General features: G+C 35.4%; 3 protein-coding genes across 4 annotated transcripts in view; 1 reads left to right on the top strand and 2 right to left on the bottom strand.

Annotated features, from left to right (window-relative positions):
- The window catches only part of LOC134846552 (centrosomal protein of 41 kDa-like), a 604,453-nt gene that overhangs the window by 422,858 nt on the left and 159,547 nt on the right, over window positions 1-22,048 (bottom strand). The window lies entirely within an intron of this gene.
- Window positions 1-22,048, top strand: part of LOC134846553 (dynein axonemal heavy chain 6-like) — a 115,031-nt gene that overhangs the window by 17,216 nt on the left and 75,767 nt on the right. Inside the window, exons 14-20 of the mRNA XM_063863938.1 lie at window positions 2,495-2,707; window positions 2,805-3,082; window positions 3,404-3,552; window positions 15,175-15,243; window positions 16,082-16,281; window positions 17,023-17,187; window positions 17,541-17,666. Coding sequence (XP_063720008.1) covers window positions 2,495-2,707; window positions 2,805-3,082; window positions 3,404-3,552; window positions 15,175-15,243; window positions 16,082-16,281; window positions 17,023-17,187; window positions 17,541-17,666 — 1,200 coding nt within the window. The remainder of the gene's footprint in view (window positions 1-2,494; window positions 2,708-2,804; window positions 3,083-3,403; window positions 3,553-15,174; window positions 15,244-16,081; window positions 16,282-17,022; window positions 17,188-17,540; window positions 17,667-22,048) is intronic.
- Window positions 1-22,048, bottom strand: part of LOC134846551 (uncharacterized) — a 138,965-nt gene that overhangs the window by 51,400 nt on the left and 65,517 nt on the right. The window lies entirely within an intron of this gene.

The following is a 22,048-nucleotide window of genomic DNA, read 5'->3' as shown; positions in this document are numbered from 1 at the left end:
TTAACTGTTGAGTTAGTTGATTATAGAGGTGGCAATTCGTTACTAGGTAACAGAGGGAGGGAATACTAAAAAGGATCCTACAAAATGCCATGTGAGGGATGTAAAAAAAGGAAAAGAATATTTTTTCTACCGCCACTGCTTGGCAGTTTTCCAGTTCTTTTTCTCCTCACAGGCTCTTTATAAGTCGCCCCCCCCCCCCTATCTTGATGAGTTTTCAATTTAAAACATCTGCCTAGCCGATTCACAGAATAGAGCATTTTACACGCAGCGCTTAGCAAATTTAATTAAAATTGAACGCTGGGTGGAGAATCTTAACTTGGTCTATTTGGGGGAGGTTGAGAGGGGAGGGGCGTGGTAACTTGATGCCTCAAAAGTAACCAGGTCTCTTATGAGTTAGAGGTCAATAGTTCTCATCTCGCTCTTTCAGTTTATTAAGTGTCAATGAATATCTGTCAAATCTCGAAATCGGGGTTTCGACTCCGTTACATGTCAGAAATTTCATTTTGAGCATTGGCACCTAAATAGCACTCTTTTTCCCTGATATAATGGTGACTGGTGTTTGACGATTTTCAAGCATTCATGGCACAGATTCGAAGATGTGAGATTCTTACTCTCCCTGTCGGTAGTTGGATTACGGCACAAGCGGAATATTATGTAATTTTATTATTTCGCTTTTATTTTAGAGCTTTTTAACTTTTTAGAGATTTTTCCGCTGTTTTTAGAGCAATTTTTGCCATACCGTTAATGAGTTTAATTTAACAAAAAGTAAATTGAGTCAATATAATATTCGATCAGGAGAGAATTGTTCAGAGTTAAGATGATTCAGGGAAAACATCCCCGATTTACGCTTTTGGTAAAAACCCGAAAAAAAACTTAAATAAAGACTGTCTGTAGGTAATTGCAGTGGGGGTTGAGAAATTAGACGCTCAGCAAATTAGATGGAGGCACTTAAAAGGAAATTCGACATTTTTACAAAACTGCAATTGTGAAAAAACAGACGAAAGTAAGATAGATTAAAATTGTTTGCAGACAAATTGCACGAGAAAAATAAAATTGTTTGCAGACAATAGTTAAATTCCGGTGGCGATAAAGTTTACATGTGAATTATGCATAATTTATTCAATTCAAAACTCTTCTGTAATTTTCGGGTTTGACATTTTATGTTCATTTAAAATAATTGTTTGATAGGTATTGTCATTTTATGCTCTTTTTGTATTTGTGAAACTTGACTATTAAGAAAAAATTTTGTTGGCCCTTTCCCTTTTATAGCAGTGACGTCTAAAATGCCAGATCTGTCTAATTTGCTTATCGTCTAATTTCCTAGTCCCCAATTGCAGTTAATTATCGACTCTTATATAGTCAATTGATCATGCTTGGATTTGACTTTGCTCGATTTAGAAGGAAACATCAACAGCTATTAGTTTTTGTTGCAATTTTTGAAAAAATTTGGTTGAATCATTTTTTCACCCCAGCAGTTTTTGGTAATGACGTGTACTGTTTTATTTCGGTAAAAATTTTCATAAAGATCTGAGAACTTTTTTTGGGTCTTTTTGCTTATTCCGTCCCAAATTCTTAATTTTGCGATTTTGTAATATTCAATGTATAAATGCTTAGAACAACACTGATAGCACTGGTTGATTTGCTTAATATAAATGCGATCATCTTAATTTGAAACCGACTTCACACAAGGCCGAGTTTTGAGCAGATGCGAGGGTTGTCATTTTTATTCCTGGAGGTGTTTTTTTCTAATCTGGGTAAAACTCAGGAGCGTATTTGAAAAAAGTTTTTGAGTAGTTCACCAAAAATTCTTCATTTTAGGCCAATTCGGCTTATTTATAATTCGACTTAAAATTGTGAACAAAATATTTTGAGATGGTACTGAAATTTGATTGCCTAATTTTAGCCAATCAGATTGAAGCAAAATAGTTTCAGTTCAAGATGTTGAAATTTTGATTTTTGGGCGGAATAAGTAAAAAGACCCTTTTTTTCTAGATTTCAATGGTAGTTTTTATTTCAATTCAAGCTGTTTCATTATTCAGGGAGAGATTCTAAGATTTTCTCTGGGGGAGGGGCAGATTTTTTAAAATAACTTTCGAATATTGAATTGACTTTTTTTGGGGTCGACCGCATAGAATTTCCGAGCGCCACGGGATCACTGAAAGGGACCTTGTTTATACTACAATGTCTGCACCGCAGACAAGTTTTGGCTATCTCCTCAAATTTTATACATAATGACGCTAATGGCGCAGGGAAGTTTGTTAGGATTAGTCGGGCATAAATTGTTGTCTTAAAGTAGTAACAAACGGGCACCCTTTTGATGATTGGGGAGTTAAATTCCTGAGGGGGTAAGGAGTGAGCTGTTTGCCACCCCTAGCCCAAAGAAAATTAGTCCTTTCCTTACTGTAATTCCGCGCTCTGTTTTTATCTGTTAAAGCCCCCGCCCATTAGCTTTTGAAGATTCGTAGCATGCTGAAAATTTGGCTGCCTCTCCTAGGTCGAGGACTCTTGGAAGACGACTGACTTTGTAGTTTTGAACCATCGGGACTCCAAGGATGTCTTTATCCTCGGAGGCACTGACGACATCCAGGTGCTACTGGATGACAGCATCGTGAATGTGTCTACTATTGCTTCCTCCCGTCACGTGGGTCCCATCAAGGGCAAAGTGGAGGAATGGGTTAAAAATTTAGCCCTGTTCAACGAAACTCTGGTGCGTTTACTTTCAATTTTATGGCGAAAAACGACTTAAAAATTTTAGTTCTCTGAGAAATTTTTTTTCGGCTTAAAATGTGTTTTTTTTTCTGCAGGATGAGTGGCTGAATTGCCAGCGCAACTGGCTCTACCTCGAGAGTATCTTCTCAGCCCCCGACATTGCCAGACAACTGCCAGACGAAGCCAAGATGTTCATGCAAGTTGACAAATCGTGGAAAGATGTGATGCGCAATGTGAACAAACTGCCCAACGCACTGAGGGCGGCGACCAAAGCGGGGGTTCTGGAGACGTTCCAGACGAATAATGCACTCCTGGACCAGATCCAAAAGTGCCTAGAACAATACCTGGAAACGAAGCGTGTCGGGTTCCCAAGGTCAGTGTTTCGTTCAGGTGAAAATTAGCTATTTCAATTCGTAGCAACTTATGATCCGATGTCAGAGCATTAAGTCAGGCGCGGATCTAGAATTTTTTAAGCGGATTCGAAGTTTTTTTCGACCTAAAATCAGTCAAAGAATAAATCATTGTTGATTACTATTCCAGTTTTGGTGAAACTCTCCCGCAAACAGCGAATAGCATCATTTCAATTAATACTGTTTAAATAAACTTTGAATTTATTTGACTCTTGAGAAATATGTTCTCTTTTTTCTGTCTTTCTTTTTTCTTTCTTTTGTTCTATTTTTTTCTTGTTTTTCAGGTTTTACTTCTTGTCCAACGACGAACTTCTGGAAATTCTGGCCCAGACAAGAAATCCACATGCTGTGCAGCCCCATCTGAGGAAGTGCTTCGATGCCATTGCCCTGTTGGAGTTCGGGTCGGATGCAAAGTCGCAAGGCGAAGACAGACGTAAGAAATGTTTACCGCAGTGTAATTGATTTCAAGAAATATACATATTCGTTTCGGATTTATAAATTCATAAAGTGAATTTCAAATCTTTTTATAATAATCATAATCATGATAATAATCATTATAACCCTTGCGATAAGCAAGATTATTGCAATCGCGTACTAGACTTTTTTCCGGTGAATAACTTTGTTCACAGGATGACTGAAATTTTGTTTATCTCTATTTCCGTCAACGACCAGACAGATGGAGAACAGACAATTTTTGAGCATGTCTGCATTTTAAATGCCCGTTCTGTTCAAGTTTTTTATGTTGGTTGCAAATTTGCCAACTCTGATTTCAGTATATCCGTTTTTGTTTTCGTTTTTTTTCTTTTTGTTCGTGTTTAATCTTTTGGCGTATAATATATCGGCTTATATGCCTTTTTCAGTCGTTCGAGGAGCAAAATGTTTAATTTAAGTGCTTCGAGGAGGACTTCAAAGTTTTTGAGCTTTTCAAAAAAAAGCAATTTTTTTCGACTCTACGCGTGTCTGCTCAGGAATTGCCGGCTTTTTACCGCTTTATTAGTTTTGCTTTGATGCTTATTTAACATTCAGTTGTCGGATCTTGTTAACTATATCCCCCACTATTTCGATTTTCAGAAATTCAACTTTGCGGCCACATTTTCATCAGCTTAAAACAATTTTTAGAAAATATTATTAAGAATTGCTTTCGTGGGTATTATATAAATAGTGAGTAACACAAATACGAACGCGCGAAAATGAAGACCCACTTAATTGTTGACATTTTTGAAATGCATATTTTATTCAGAATTGGTTGTCAAAAATAAAACATTCACAGGGGGAAAATAGTTAACAAGGTCCAAAAGGGGGGAAATAGTTAACCAGATCTCAGTTGTATTACTTTTTGGCATTTTCATGAAAAGAATTTTACTCAAAACAAAATCAAGACAAATATATTTTCATTACTTTTTTCTACGGCTTTCATCTCTCTTTTTTCGGTTGAGAGAGTTTTATTGCATGTAGTGCAATGTTTTGCTTCGCCATTCTTTGCAAAAATCTAAAGGTGCATTTTTTGTAGTTCCAAGATTTTGGATGTTTTGGCTAACAGTTCTTTCCGGCTCAGATGGAGAACAGTTCTTTCCGGCTCAGCTTGTGTCTGCTCAAAGATCGTCGGCTTTGTTTCCTTTTCGTAAGTTTTGTTCAGTTGTATGCATCTTACTTGTTTTGAACATTTAGGGCTCTAGCTTGCTTTGTAGGATTAAAAAATTTATTCTGCCCAATGATTTTGGCTTATATTTATTTTGCTTGTTGTCCTATTTTAAGTTGTTTAGTGGAAACGTAATTTCTATGAGCCACTCTAGAATGCACAAAATGTTTTAAAAAATTTTAATAAAAAATATAAATTTTCATGACAACATTTTCTTGTCGGTTTTTTTTTGCGCTTGATAGGTCTTGGCTTAATGGCCTCATATTGCGTCTTTCGATGAATTAAAAGTTTGTATGTGCGAGCGTGTGTGTGTGTTTTGAGTGTGAGGGGGACTTATCAACTTTTGATAAGTCTCAAGTCTTTTTGATTTTTTTCGGCTTCAAGAATTTCTGCTAGGGTGTTTTCGGTTTTGTTGCCGCTCGGTATTTTTTTCCGATGCTAATTTCACATTCTATTGTCTTGGCGTGTTTTTCAAAAGAAGCGTTTTTCATTTTGATGGATCTAGTTTTTTCGACGTTTTAGATTTTTTTTCCGGCTTAAGGGCTTTCTTGTTTTGTATCGCAAGTGTTGCGAAGCTCAGCTTCACCCCTGCATTGATTACCCTCGCGATAAGCAAGGGAAATGCAATCGGGTTCTAGACTTTTTCCCATAAACAACTTTGTCCACGGGATGACTAAAATTTAGTCATCTCCAAATGCATCTCTATTTCTACCCAAGATACAAGTCTAAGAGCTGTAATTCAAAAGCTGGTTTCAACGACTGAAGTGATAAGTTTTACAGCTAAAAAAGTTTTTAGATGTAATTTGATTTTTTGTCGGCTTTGTTGATTTCGACCCAATTTTTGTCGGCTTTCTTGCCGGGTAACAAATTCTGTAATTTTGTAGTTAGAAATAAATTCTTTGCTAGAAAATTTTTTTGCGAATAAATTTTTAGTGTTTTTCGGGTGCATGGTTTCTAATTTTTTTAAATCTAAATGTTCGTGAAACTAGTTTTAGTTTTAATTAGTTAGGTGTATTTTAGGTATGAGCAATTTTATATGAAATCGATTCAAGTTGATGGTTTAACGTATTGTTTCAATATTTCAAAAAATGATAAAATTCCAGATTGTTTTTGCAAAGTTGATTCGCTTTTTTTACAGCGGAATGTTGCAGCAAGTTCTGCACAAGTTTCTGCTGTGTAGTTGTTTCTGGTTGAGTTTTTTTGAAAAACATTTTTTTTTTACTTCCTTCTTTGGCGTTTTTTCTATCTTGTTTTTTTTTGTTATGATTTAGCTCTCTTACCGTTGTGTATAAAGTTCACGACTGATAATTTTTAATGCATGTGCGTCATTTTCATAGGTTTTAAAGTTTTTACAATTTTTCTGCAAGTAATTTTATTGTGATAATTGTTTGTATTTTTTGCGTGCATGTTTCGTTGTTTTTTGTTGTTTTGTTTGATCTTGTTTTATAGCGTATAGGGCCTTTATCCCCGATTGTTCTTGTTGGATATGCAGATTGTATACTTGCAAGATTCAATGAACCGCTTTTGAGTACACAAAGGAATTATCGTATCTCAATTTTTGACCAAAATTCAAGGTTATCAGAAAGAAATGGATGGAGTTAAGTCCAAATCCTTCTTTTATTTTGAAGGTAATTGACTTCTCTAACAGTTGCAATAATTTTTTTATGAATTTTGAGCCTACGATTTTGCGCCTTCAACAAAATTCCTTCATGTTTTTCAATTTTCGTTTAAGACACATTATCTTTTGATTTTGTGTATCGCAAGTGGTGCGAAGCTCAGCTTCGCCTCTGTGTTTAATTTGAAAGCTAGAATCATACATTTTAAAGCAAATTCGAAGGTCTGAAAATTAAAGATTTTTTTTTCATATTATAACTTTATTCAGCACTGAGGTTTTACCATTAACTATGTTCAACTAAAATGTGTATGCTTTACTTTAGTATAGGAAGTCATAATATGAACCATCTCAAAAATTATGTCCAATTTTCATAGAGTTGTTGAACAGAGTTTCGATTTTCTCGTCGAAGTATTTGGCCACATTTTCGGGTCTGCAACTCTCCATTATGTTTTCTTTTTTGTATTTCTCGTCTCTCAGCATTCTGTTGTAGTTCACACACAGAAGTCCGACCGGATTTCCTCTGGTTAAAATCAGCCAGGGTTGTTCAGATGATAGGGTTTTTTAGGTTATAATTCATTAGCTCGACGCGGTTTCAGTGGAGAATGAAAGCAAACTTGCTAAAGCCCAGTGGAAGGATTTAAGGCAAAACGATAGGCTTGCCACCTAAAAATTCCCTTTTAGCCTTATTTTCAGACTGAATTTCTGACTGGCTCCTTGGGAATGATTACTTATTTTTGAGGAGAAAATGTTCGCCAAAAATGCTGTTTTTGGTCGAAACTTTCCAAAAAATGCTTAAAATTGGCACTTCGGTAACTTTGTTGAAAAATGGTTTTTTAAAGTTTTTGGTAGAGCATGGAAAATCAATTTGGTTGACACCTAAATAGAGGTCGACAAAATTTTTGATGTTTTTCTCCTTGTTTGGAGGATGGGGGATTGGATTACGGGGCCTAAATTTTGTTTTGATGTTCTTAAATAGTTTGAGCACTGATCACATGTACGTTTTAGTGGTATGTTTGACTTTTCCGGTTCACAACTTTGTTTTAACTTAGATGTGCGGACGTGAGGTTTGCTCGCTTGCTCAATTTCTCGAAAAGTTCAAGTTTTACGAGCCTTCCTACGACTTAGTATTGTTTTTGTTTCGATGATACATTGCGTTAAAGCGGAGTTATCAGGCGGGACTTTGGAAGTTCGAATTTCAAAAAATTGTATATCTCAAAATTTGTTTGATTTTTTTTCGGCTCAAACGGCGTCTACTCGAGTATTGTCAGCTCAATTCCGGCTTCATAATTTTTTTTGTAGGATAATCAAACGCTGGTAATTGGATTTCTGGACATTTTTTTTGTTAATACGAATGAAATATTTGGTAGGTCCAGCTCTTCGCAATTTTAACATGAAAATTTTTTTTTGTGTATGTGTGCGTGTGTGTGTATGCGTGTGTGTGTGTGTGGATGTGTGTGACCGAGTGTGAAGGAGTGCTAGGGGCTATTTTGTTTCTTAAACTTCCCTTGAAAAAGAGGTGAAAAATGAGTTACGTGACTTTTGCGTTTATTTGCTGTTTATTTCGATAAGATGCTTACACAAACGGAGCGTTGTTTGATAGTACCATCCAACTTTTGTGCCATTCTGACTCGCAAATAAAAGTGCTCATTTAGTGGCACTTTTGCTATAATCACAGTCTGTTGCATTGGAAATTTCATAGCATCTGTTATCTGCTTTATTGGTGGCTAGTATTTGCTTTTATTCAAACGTCTGTTGCTCTAATTTAAATTCTAAGCTATTTTTTGGAGATTCAATGCCACAATTAGCACTAATTTGATTTATATTTGAAGACATTTTTGTTGCATTGCCTTGGCAATTTATTAGCATCTATAGCTGAATAATTTTTGGCTAGTGTTGGGAATTTTAACTGGCCGGTGGCGCAGATGCGAGAACGTGTGACCCCAAATCTCCATGTTGCTGTTTCGAATCCAAGACGTGCCAAAATTTTGCTAATTCGAGACTTGTTTCTATTTTTTTTATCTTTCAGCTTTTAGAGCTGTTTTTTTGTCGTTTTCTCGCTTGCTTTTGCAAGGCACAGCTTCACCTCTGGGTTAAAATTGAGCTTGTGCGTTTTTTATGTATTACTCGACTCATTTTTATCGAAGGAAAAAGAGCCAGTTTTTGAAGCATCGAGAAGGTTACAGAAGATTAAGATAAATGTTCAACTCGATTTATTAAAACTTTTTTAAAATATGTTATCAATTTTGTCCGTGCAACATTTTATTCCAGCCATTTTTAAAATTCCTATAACCGGTAGATGTAACCCTTATTTATGTAACCGGTGTATATAACCGGTATTTTTGCTCGACCACTGTTTATCATCACTTAGTTGAAAATTTTTCACAATTCACCACTAAATGTTCCGATTTTTTAGATCACATGTCGATCAAAAGTTAAAGCTCTGCTACAGTAATTTAATATTTGCCTTATTGTACTCTTAAGATTGAAAAATGTTCAATATGAAATTGAAGTTAAGATGTGTAATTTTATTGACGATTTTAAATACCGGGCCCCCAAATCTACAACTAACTGAGAATAATCGAAACTTTATTGTTCCGACTTTCGATACAAAAGTAACGGAATATTTGTGCTCGGGGTGGGTTTTTTTCTTCTTCAGACAAATTTTGACTTTTTAACTAGCCATTTTTGATGGAATTTTTTTATATCATTCAAAAGGTATTGTTGTCCTGAGCTTAAATTTGAAAAGATATTTCACCTGTGATCATTTTTTGTAAAGTTATGGGGGTTTAAAGATTGCATTTTGGCCAATTTGGGACAATTAACGCGCGATATATTTCGCATTAATAACGCGTAAGCGGAGAGTTAATCCGTCTTAGAAATCGTTCAAATTGGTTGAAAGACGCTTATTTGCCATAATTAATTTGTTACAAGGAGCGAAATCTATCCTTTTGTACTTTATATGGCGTGTGGGGGGATGATTTTCATTAAAAAATTCAAATTTCAAAAAAAAAAAATTTTTCTTTTTGTTTTTTCACATTTAACTTTTTAATGTTATTACTGCCCCATAAACCTTAAAAGGCAGTCGGAACTTCCAGGGCCTCGCCCTGATACGAGTAGTCTTGTTATAATTAGAATCAAAACGAAAAGGGCTTTATGTCATATATCAATCGACCTTGCCCGACGTGTGTTTGATCACGTGTGTGTATGAGTTTTCCTTGAAGTAAAAATTCGTCGCAAAAAAAAACACCCTACGCCATAGTTCGTTCCCGCTTCGCGGAGTGGTGGGAACAAAAAATGCTTCTTCTAAATGACACTGAATCAATTTCTCCGTGACTTTCTGAACATCCCTTATTAGAGCCGCTAAGTAACTGATTTGAGAATGAGAAAGCAGCAACGCATCGCATAGCAGCATCATCTAAAAATAGAATCAATATTTCTGTTGGATGATTTTTTATAGCTCTTATTTTTTCAATTTGTTATTTGAATAATGAAGTGAATACAAATTCAAAGCAGCATTAGAAAGCTTTAATAAATTGTTCAAATATACTTGCTAATTTTTGTTTCATGTACAATTTGATGAAACGTGAAAACTTTTTATTCAAAATCTCAATGCAATTCAAAGATTATATTGTGCGTTTAATCGGCTGCCCTAGAAAATCTCAAAAACATGTCTTTGAAAAATTGTTTTTTTTCCTCTAAAATTACAGGGAAAGTATTTTAATGCATCTTGTTTTAGTCTATTGTCTCGAGACTAGAAAATGACATTTATGTATAATACCTTTTTTTTAGCCAAATACAAACAAAATTTTCAAAAAATCCAAATTGAATGTCTAAACATTTTTTTTGTTGAAAATTGTTTAAATTTTTTAACCTCTCTAAATAATTCTTTAATGGGGCTAGGTAAATTAGACTACAGACCATTAAAACGACAAGGCACTAAGACGACAAATTAGCGTTATTACATGTAAAATGAGCAGTTCAAATTTAATCGGTTTCAGTTTCTCAGAAATACAATGTGGAGAATTGCGTAAATTGTCGTCTTAAAGTCCCATCAAAAGCGGTTTTCGTCTTAACAGCTGTCGTCTTATTGACCGGGCACCCTTTTTACAACATATAGTCAATATAATTGCGTAAATTGTCGTCTTAAAGTCCCATCAAAAGCGGTTTCGTCTTAACAGCTGTCGTCTTATTGACCGGGCACCCTTTTTACAACAATTGTCAAAATCTAATGTAATTCTTAAAAAAAACGCTATTTATGCACACGTTATTTTTGCTCACCTCAAATTCTATCACACTTCGCTCCATGTGTTCACACTTTGCATCCGCTTCGTCCATCTTTCCAATTGGCTGTTCCAGTTTCAGAAAATTCAACTTGAACTCTTTTTTAGAATTGCTAACTGGAATCGTTTTTTCAAACGCGACTTCAGAAGCTTTGAAAAACTCTTCAGAATTAGTTGCCACCATAACTGTCGTGTCGTGATCTAACTCCCACACGCCCACAATTTCGATGTCAGGCGTGACGTCGACCATCCACTGAACGAAAGTAGGCAGTCGTGAATAGATAAAATTAGTCACGCTTGTTCGTTTGCCGATTTCTACCGAGAGACATTTCAGCTCGCCTGCATAATCTCTCAAAGCACGATTTACAGCACTCGCTAGAAAATTCGATTTGTAGAAAATCAAACCATGCAAAGTTTGGTACAGTTCGACTTGTGATAGTTGGGCCCATTTTCTGGGTAAATTTGGAATTTTGCTGATATCTTTCAGAAATGATTCAGTTACGGTGTAGAATATGGAGTTTCTGTTTTCGTCTTTTAAAACATTTTCTACTAAAGTTCCACTTTTTGTAAAATAAACGTTTTTACTGAAAAAGTCGGGTTCATTCCAATACATTTCCATGTGCGTGCACGTCCAGTTATAGCTGACAGGCAAGTATAAATGTTGGAACTGACAGGGTTCAAAAACACAAATTTGGAAATTTCGATTGGTAATATCAGCTAGCAGAAGTCCTTGAGTAATTGCCATCATCATAGAAGCCAAGTTTCCACATTGATAATTATGCAAGCAAATGTAAACCAGTTCCCGCTTCGTGGTAGAGTTCGGCTTCAGGTGAACTTTTATCAAGTTTTCACGAGATAACATGAATTCGTTTCCGTATTTGATGTATTCTTCTTCCGTTTGATAAATCTCCATCACGCCTGAATTTAAGGACGAGCATTTTGTTTAAATTTGCCACAAATAAATTGTAAGTATCAGTGAGCTTTTTTGAGCGTCTAAGGGTTGCACTTTAACTAGTTCTTCCAGCATTTTCATCCCGGCACCAAAAAGATTTTAAAAATTGCATTCAAATGACTGTTATAACGAGAGATTTTTGTTGCTGTACAGTAATGCCAAATTTTCAAAGAAAACAGTATATCTTCAGCATTTCTGGAATGAAATCTTTTTTTTTTAATTTTTCTAAACTCTTGCGAGAGCAAGTGTCTGAAACAGACACCTGTGATACAACAAACAGAAAATTGTAAGCTTGCAGACAGAAGGTGAGACGAAACTCTTTAAATCAAAGAATTTTTTTTATTTCAGAAAAAAACTACCAATACGAAAGTTTCACTCATTTTTTTCGAATGATGTTCAAGAAACACAATGATAAGAAACACAATTAGTGCCTTTCAAAAAACATTCAAAATCTTGTAATGAGCGGCACCTAAGATGCCGCTACATAAACTGAAAATAAAATTTTGTCATGGAAAGTTTGGAGCTTTTAAACATTGAAATTCGAAGTTTTTATGTCTCATCCCTACTGAAGGGCTTAAATTTAAATTTATTTTCAAACGACGCAAAATAAGATTAATAAATTAATATAGTATAATCCTAACCCATTTAGCCTATAAAACAAAAAAAAAAGAAATATGAAAGTAATCAGAGTTCATTTATTTATAATTACAGATATTTTGAATAAAAAATATCTGCGCTTCGGGAAGTTAGGCGACAAAAAGTAGTAGACAAACACTAGTCCTACAATTCAAGTCTTACAAAAAAAATCATATTCCTCGCATCGAATAAAAACAAGGTTCAGCGGGATTCGAACTCTAGACTTTATTCTGCGGAATTACGTGCTAGCTTCTGGACCAAGTGAGAAGGAAATTGAGTTATTAAAAAAATATAATAAAGCATGGTTATTTTCATTAAGATTTGTGAGAAAAGTTGTTTACGGGAAAAAACTTCTAGTTACCGATTTCAAATATTTGCTCTCACATGTGAAATAATTGCGTTCTAGATTTCTCAGAAAGTTTTTTTCTTGCGTTGAAGAGTTTCGGGCACTTGGTAAATCTAATTCGTTTGTTCATTCCACTAGTTTATTTTTCATCTGTCCATTCATGTCAATTGAGTTTTTGTCGGCTTTGGTTTTCTATATGGTGACGTGGCTGTTAATCTCGTCTTTTTTTAGCTAGTCTTTTTTTATTTTTTTTAAAATTTTAGCCCAAATACTTTTTTGTAGTAGAATATTGCTATTTGTTCCGACCAACCCCACAGTTTTAATTTTTTTTAAATACTACGGGAACATACAGTGTTTTGCTGCGATAGGAGCAGCTTTGTTGTTCTGATCATTTCAATACAACATGAACATGCAGTGTTTGCCAACAGTGTTTTATTCAACGGGAACATACATGCAGTGTTTTGTCCTGATAGGAGCCTCAGAAAACTTTGTATATGGTCCAGTGTGATATCATTTTATAAGCCTGTCTAGCTCTGATTCGGATTATAATAACTCTCAAATGAATTGTCCCTCTCGAGAAAAATTGGTCGGAATGGCTTCGGGATTTCAATTAAAATTAGACAAATTGATCAGAAGCTGACCTTAAAATTTTATCTTACAAGAATTTTAACGTCATTTTAGTTTCTTATATCCTTGTCATTCTTGCGTTGTCGGTCATAGTTCAATATATTTTTCAGGAAAATGTTTTTCAAAAAATTAGACCAAAAACCAAAAAAAGATATGTTACAAATTGAGCATTTGCTTTAAATTTTTTTCTTCACTGTGGTGGCACTATTATATGCTACTTTCAAAGCAGCCGGCTATCCTTATTTTAATTTTTAAGGTTCCTTGAAAACAAGTGTTTTGATCATTGTTATTGGTCCAGGAAATTTTTTTCCAGAATAAAGTATCCGATACTTTCTTCATAAATCGGAATAACAAAATTATTCTCAGAACAATAAAAATATCAGAACAATAAACAATCAATTTAAATTTTAATCTTGTCATTGTTCCGACCATTGAAAATGGGGAGAAACTCTGTATTCGGGTGTGCTTTAGTTTTTTTTATTTTCCACGAAAAATCAGCCACCACAAATAATCATCGAAGTAAGTTGAGTGATATATCATATTAAAGCCCTTTCAGTCGAGAAAATTTGTTCTGAAATCTTTGATTTTTCGTCTAATTTCGAGAGCGTAAAGCGAGCAAGCAGGCCTACAATAGCTTATTTATGCTTAATTTAAGCCGTGAAAATTTAGTATTACTCGAGTAAAATTATTTGTTGGAAATTTTTGGCGCTATTTTGGGAATCAAAATGAAGAAAAATTCAAAAAATTCTGCAAGTTTTTTTTTTGATTTTGTATCATAGTTTCTGTTTTTCTAAACATTTTCTTTAAAAAAATTGTCCAATTTCCTTAGTTTACTATGATATTCGAATTCGCACAAGTTTTAGTCTTTCGCTTAGACGCTTAGATCTTTTTTTATCACACCACATAGATAAAACCTCGCTAATTTGAAAAAAAAAAAATATTTTGTGTTTTTTCTTAAGACTGGTCGGAACATTCTGTGCTATTTGCACAGTGACCGGCTATCCTTGTTTGAATTGCCAAGGTCCGAACTTCCAGAAAAACGCCTGAAATTAATAGAAGTAAAATTTTAGAGTGTTCAATGCTTACAATTAGATAAATGTCTTATAGATATCAGAAGTCAAATATTTGGAAAATATTGACGGTTTTTCTCTTTTTTAGTGTCTAAAGTTTTTTTCTTATTTGTCTAGCGATTTTAAATATAAATCAAGAAATCAAATTGTAAACCATAAATTGATTGCTATTGATTGAAATAAAATTTCAGATGCTCGTCATTTTGCCAGTGTTTCGACTCCTATTGCAAGTTGCATTTTCGAAGGGTAAAAAATGTTGTATAAATTTTGCCCTTTCTGAGCGCGCGTTTTTGTAAATGTTTCGTTTGCGACCTTCGAAAAGGCCAGGAGGTGTCATCATCAGCAGTAAAATTGCGATAATGACCAATAGTGGGGCCAAGCGAAGTAAAAATATTAATTTTCTCATTCAAATACAATATAATTTTAACACTTAGCAATTGCAACACATTGTAACTTTAACACACAATTTTATTAGAAAATTGATTCACGCTGATATGATAAATTGTATTTTGCAACATGGATAACGGAATTATGGTCCTATGGTTTTCCCATCTGTGGATCCACACAATATTTTGTGTGAAAATAAGCAAATAAGAATTGAAATTGATTTCTTTGTTTAGTATTTTAAATATCTCGTCAATCTGATTCAAATAAGTATTTCGATGCTGTATGCTTTTAATCTGTAAGGATATGGTATGTCAGTAGTAGTTTAAGGTCTCGATTCTGAACTAAATCAATAGCAACGCCAATTAATTATCACTTGACATTAACCTGACAGAAGTTCTGCACCAGGAAGCAAAGAAGTTGCATAAGGAAACAATGAAGTTACATAATGTGTGTGATGAGAAGCAATAAGTTATGTAATAAGTTGCGTCATCTGGTTCTTTCAGGCAATTCTCCTGCAGTTTCGGGCGTGAACACTCCCATTAAGAAAGTGTCCACTAGCATTGCAGCTGACGGTAACTTTTTGAGTGGTCTGAATTGAAGTGGAGCGAAGCTTTCAGTTGTGTTGAGTGCACTCTTTTGAGCTTTTTAAAAACTCCCCACCTCTCCCAGAAGGGGGGAAATTCGCAACCAGTTTCAAGATTCGATATACTTAACTGTTGGATTAGAAACCACTATAAAGGTGGATGTTTGCAGCTGGATTCTAAAAGAAAGGAAATTGTTAGGAATATCCCTTTCTTTAATTCTTGGCTTTGTTTTGTCATTTATAGAGAATTTAAGATCCGAAAATCCGTTTTTGGAAAGTCAATGTTAAGAGAATATCGCACGTTTTTTGTCCCTCACATATTTCGCCCCGCATTAATTACGAGTTTTGTGTCCACGTAAAAGACATATTAGGCGAAATGTGTGAGGGGCGAAACAGAAACAGCCAACTAAATTTCAAAGAGTTGATACGTGTGTAGACCATGCAAAGTATGTTTGGGACTAGCCACCCCCCCCCCCCCTCAGTTCTGTTTGACCATTTTTTCTGCGCTTGTCACTGTTTATGATAAGTCTGTCTGTCGAGTCCTCATAGTTTGTTCACTTTCATTTTTTTTGATGTCGACATTTTTAGTCCACAGAAAACCTCTACGGAAATCAGAAATTTCAGATGGGTTTGAATTGTAGTCTTAATTTTAAACGGGAAGATAATTAAGTATTATCCGTAAAGAGTAACTTTAGAATGATATGGAAGTTTTTTTTCAACCAATTAGAAATTCACTCAGTTACGTAATAGTTAAGGTAAATCAGTCGAAGATGTTAAAAAGTGACGTTATAATTGTGCAATATTTATGTAATGCTTTTTTAATCTAGCAAGCAGTCCAGGGGGCAAAGGTGGCGGTGGCCAGCCTGCGCCTGGATCTCAGGACATCATGGCCATGATCTCTCCAGAGCAGGAGAAGGTGAGTCTGGGCAAGGGACTGAAGGCGAGGGGAAATGTGGAGGACTGGCTGGGAAAAGTGGAAGACGCCATGTTCTCCAATTTGAGGAAGATCACAAAACAGGCCATACAGGTTAGACCATACAAATCATAATAAAAAGACCATACATGTAATTACAAAGATATACGCGAACATGTACAGTACAAAAACTATACTCTTATTAGATATTCATATAAGGCCATATTCGTATTCATATTAGGCCATAATATTCATATTAAGCCATGAAAGTCATAATAAGCAAACCAAACAAGCCATATGTATGAGATCATGGATTTACAAGCTATACAGGAGAAAGAGAAATGGCGTTGCATGTTTGTTGGCTCTTTTTGTTAATTCTTTTTCCGGAGAGGATGATCGGGTAGATGGTTTATTGGCCACCTTCCAAGCTCTTTGTCGATCGCTTCTCCCCTCTTATTTATTTCATAGATTATTCGTTTGTATATTAACCAGCGGAAGTATAAACCAGACGAAAAAGCATAATTGTTAATTAGTATTTATGTAACAGATATTGAAGTCTTTCAAATTTCATTGATATGATGTAACTTTTCGGCTGGATTATACACTCGAGATTATTCAATGATCGATTCAGTTATTTTTGTTTGGATGCTTTGGATTACAAACTCTAGGACTTTTATCGTATAGCAGTATCCATTTACCCCAATGTTGTCATCAGTTGACCCCTCTGACTTTCAAATTACTGTAATTATGATGCTTTTTATACTAAAGCTGTGTAAATGTAATTTGTTACGATGAGAAATAAGTTCTTTTTATTCCTCTACAAGTATATATTTTTCTTCATCTGTTTTTTTTCAGGAGTACCACCAGAAGTCTAGCAAGGCGGAGTGGATCAAGAGCTTCCCCTCCCAAGTGGTGCTGACAGTGTCCATGATCTACTGGAGTGGGGAAGTCACTGACTGCCTCGCCACTGACAACAATGTACTCAAGGCTGTCGCCGACTACGAGCAGAAATGCTTCCAGGTACTCTCTCATCAGTTCACTTGTCTCAGTTTCCATTAAATTAGAAACCTTATCTTGAAGTTACGATGAAAGTTGCTCTGACTTGTGTAATGATTAGAAAGGGGGGAGTATTTTTTGGCGGACGCCCTGGTCGATTCGACCCACTGACAGTTGCTTGAGGGGAAAAACAAGTATTTTTCTTACTCAGCCCAGAAAATGTCCAAAAAATGTGTTATTTTCTTTATCAAGGCACAATGTAGCTCTCCGTGATCAGCTGCACAGCTCGTAGGTTGGTCCTTTCCCTCGTGGATAAATCGTCTTAAATCTAAGTGTTAAATTAAGTTAAGTCCTGTAATTTTGTTCATGTTGTTTAGAACCTGAACTACTTGGCCAGTCTGGTTCGTGGTAAACTGACCCCCCTTGTGAGGAACATCATGTGTGCCCTCATCACTCTGGACGTACACTGCAGGGACATAGTCACAGACATGGTCAAGGTCCAGGTTAGTCACGTGACCCCACCCCACCACATAGAATTTTAAAACGGCACGCATCAACTGAATACAATTATGGATGAATCTCATAGCTAGCTATTTACCCTTGCGATAAGCTATGGTTTTGCAATCGGGTACTAGACTTTTTGACTTTTTCCCCCGTGAATAACTTTGTTCACAGGACTCATTTTATCTCCTGGACTCATTCATCTACCGGGATTTTCTGTTGCAACAGACATAGTTTGAGCAATTTAGCATTTTAAATATACGGCCTAATCGAAATTTGCTTTTTATGTTGGTTGCAATTTTACCAAGTCGATTTGTTAAAGTTTCCATTCTGTTTCGTTTTTTTCTTTTTTCGGCTTAATAGTTTTTCGGCTTATTTTATATTGCTTTAGTGGCCTCTCATTGTTTCTTTTGATGACCAAAAAAATTTCGTGTGCGTGTGTATCTTTTTGGGGAGAAGGGGACTTAAATTTTTTAGTTCAGATTTTTTTCGAATTACTTTTTGGTATGGAAGGTTTCTGCTCAGGTTTATTCAACTTTGTTATCGCTTGGTAATTAGAAAATCGAAATCTATGAACAATGCGGAGCATCTGGCGTAGAGGTAACACAATTGCTTGAGACGGCAATAGCTTGTAGTTCGAATCCGATTGCAACCTATTTTTTGCAAACTAGAGTTTTTGTGCTTTTTTTGGTCTATCGTCCGTCTGTTTATTTTTGTCGGCTTAGTTCTCTTAGCCCGCTTTTTCTGAAGGTTCAGCTTTCTTCAAAGGTGCGGTAACCATATCTGGGAGTTCGATTCCATTCGATACCTGTTTTTTTGCAAGCTGAACATTTTTGGCTAGGTTAAATTATAGTCTGTCTGCTTATTTTTTTCAGCTTACTTCCGCAGAAAACACTCCTCTGAAAATTCGTTTTTTTTTCTGAAAGTTTTTATTGGTTCACTTTTTTTCCGGTTATTTTGTCAAATGATAATAAGTCTTATTTGAGTAAACTTATTTCTCAGATCGGGTTAGGATCAATTTTGAATCTCACTGTCCGTTTTTTCGCGAAAACATTTTAAGGCCTATTTGCTAGCGGATTAACTGCCTCATAAAAATTGTCCATGTGTGTATGTGCGCGTATGGTTTATGGCGTGCGGAAGTAGCTTTTGTTTCGAGGAAGTTTTTAGAAGGGTTTGTTTTTTGGTGCGCGCTTTTTCCTTTCAAAACAAGTATATATTGGTGCCAATGCGACTTTTGAAAGTTTTTAGTCGAAAACCATTTTGATATGTCAGCCAGATAGTAGCAAAGAAAATCAGAGAAAACGGAGAAACAGAAGCTAATCCATAGTTCCTTTCCACCTCCTACGAGTAAAAAAAATAGTTATTAAGTTTTAATGATAAAAATTCCAATTACTAAAATTTAATTTTACACTCAAAAGCAAAGGGTGGAATATGGACTTTTCAAAGGAGGCGAGGTGTGGATATTAGTCCGAAAGTTCCGTTTTGGAAATGAAAAAAGTTTTAAGCTTTCAATTGCGTTATTTTTCCCCACAAAAATTTGTCAGTATTGGGACCTTTAGAAAAATATTAGGGCAAGTTGATCAATATTGGACGTCGTAAAAAAGAACCAAGTGCAATTCTCCGATACAATGAGTTTTTTTTCTGATGAAATCAGAATGTTTGTACTTTCTTTACCACCTGTATGGACTAATCCTGCTTGATCCACCAAGCAACGTTGAATCCGTTGCGTTTTTTTAAGTATTTTAGCTTCACTTTCACAAAACAGTTGGAGTAGTCAAAGCAGTTGTAGCTGTTTGTTTCGAATAATTTAATCTCAAGTCTGCAGTTATTAGATTATACCAAAAATTTGCAATGTCAACTAAACTGGTCCGCGATTTGTACCGACCGAATTCCCGAATGGATTCGGCACATGAAGGGGAGACTAAACTAATGCGAAAGAAGCGCTTCGTTCAAGATCTAGTGCAACAATGGGCTTCGCCTAGCACCCGCCCGTACGATATAACTCTTCCTCGCAACGCGCTGGAGCAAAGCATCCTCGAGAAAGAACTACTCGTGTTGTCGGATAAACGAATGCGAGCGCTACGCAAGGCTACTTACGAGAAACGAATGTTCATCCATCAAATGCGATCTAAAAGTAAAGGACTGAATACTCTTGTTGCGAGGCTAAACTTGCAAGAGCAGAGCGACAATTTCACGCTTGACTTCGCAGCTGCCACTAGAATTCCACCGCCTGTTGCCTTTACTGCCGACGAAGAATTTTTGCTCTCTGAAGAAATTTTTCAGCAGCGAACGGAACAGGAAAACATGCATAATAATCGGAGAATCGCCAAGTCGTTTGAACATTATTGCTCAACGCAAGCAAAGTTAGGACGATTTAGCCCGATAAAAGCAGAAGAACTCGAAGGTTATGGGTCGAGATCTGGAAGCGGTATGTCGGGAGTTAATCCAAGAACGCCAAGAGGTTTGGGGTCTGGCCATTCCAATTTCACATCAAAACTTTTGGCGAAACGTCAGCATTCGGAGGAATCTCAAATGTCGACAAGGTTCAATAGTTTGTCGTTAGAGGCCATTTCTGACGACTGACTGATTTGTTGGTTCTTCAACTGCATTCTTCAAGTGCATTGATTTAAAAGCATTAATTTGATGAAAATTTTAATTTTCTGATGATTTAAATGTGGCTGTTATACAGATTTGTCGAACCAAATTTCATCTCGATTTGTTTGATTTAAGATGCGTCTCGGAGACAATAATAGAATACAATTTCCGTCTTTTTCTTCAAAAATTACCTTCTGAATCATGATAATTGTTTTCGGCTCATTTTTGTTGTAATCTTAACCCTTGCAATAAGCAAGGGTATTGCAATCGATTACTGGACTTCTTTCCCGTAAATAAATTTGTTTACAGGATCTCCAATTTTAGAAGATCTCCTGTTTTACCCAAGTTGCACGGGGTAAAATTTGCCGGGTGTTTTTTCATAACATTCAATTCGATTTTTTTATTCAATTCAATTGTTAGGAACGTAACTATGTTTTATGGATTTTTCAACTTTAGTTTGTGGCAATTTTATTTTGAATATTTTGGCTACAATTGTATTTCATAAATTCAATCAACTATCTGGCTCATAGATAACACACCTGCTTGAGACGACAACGGTTTTGGTTCGAATCCTGCCAGTTTTTGTTGTTTTTGAAAACTGGAGTTTTTGTGCTAGCGTTTATTTTTGTCGGCTTAAATTCAGTAGCCTTTTTTTGTAGATTCAGCTTTTCTCCAGATTGCTGCAACACCCATGCTTGAGATGAAAAATCCCGGGAGTTGGATTCTAGTCGGGACTTGATTTTTTAAAGTTTTCGGCTATTTTTAGATTATTGTGTTGTCGTAAACTTAAGCGACAAGGTCTAAATGAATTAGATTGACGAAGGTTAGAATATTTAATTATTGAGAGTGCTGGTGTTGGTAGCAACTCTAGAATTAGTAAGCTAACTCAAAATATTGATATCAAACATTTCAAATTAATATCTTCATTTACCAACATGGTATCCAGAGCGCTTTACAATGAAGTCAAAGTTTATTTCCATGACATTACTCTAATTCTCTTGAAAAATCTTCCCCTATGGTTGGAAAAAAGCCTCGTGAACTTTTTCGCTCGTTCGTCCAAGAATTTTATGTCTTGCTGCCTTTAAGTTGCTTCAACCATTGTTGTCGTGAGAGTATTCCATTTTCTCACATATGATCTGTTCAAGGTGATAGACGTTGGTGGAGTTTTTTGAAAGAAATCTTTTAGAAATCTCGCTTTGCCCATTAAATTGTTGATTTCTATCGGTTATTTGCTCCAATGATCTAACATGCATCTCCGTGACTACCAAAACACATTGATCTTTTAGGACTAAAGTTCATCTTCATTGAACTTGACAGAAATGGCTTAATTCCAATAGTTTTTCAGAGGAATTTAAGTTCTAAGATGCGGCAGCAGGTTCGTAATAGAAATAATATTGAATGATTGAGGCTGCTGGTCATGCAAGTAGCTCTTAAGGTAGTGTGCAAACTCATCAATTGGATATCAAACAATTCAAGTTAAGACATTCATCTACAAGTATAGTATCTCGAGCGCTTTACAAACACGTCAAATTTCATGCTGTTAATGTCTTTGAAGTTGCATTTGTCCCTTTTTGTCAGCTTAATTGCTACAGTAAGGACATTTTTCGAAAATTTAACTTCATTATAGCATTCCAAAAACTTCTTTCAAAGTTTCTATTGTTGCAAGTAGTTTTGTTCCGAATATTTTAGACTTTTCAGTTTTATTAACTTTTTTGACAAAATTGATTTTGATGTTTTTTTTTTCAATTTTGATTTTGTTAAATATGAATCATAGTCATTCATTCTTGTA

This window comes from Symsagittifera roscoffensis, chromosome 5 (assembly GCF_963678635.1).
Source record: "Symsagittifera roscoffensis chromosome 5, txSymRosc1.1, whole genome shotgun sequence".
NCBI classification, from domain to species: Eukaryota; Metazoa; Xenacoelomorpha; order Acoela; family Convolutidae; genus Symsagittifera; species Symsagittifera roscoffensis.
Note: the sequence above shows the minus strand (reverse complement) of the source record. Positions and strands in the feature narration are given on the sequence as shown.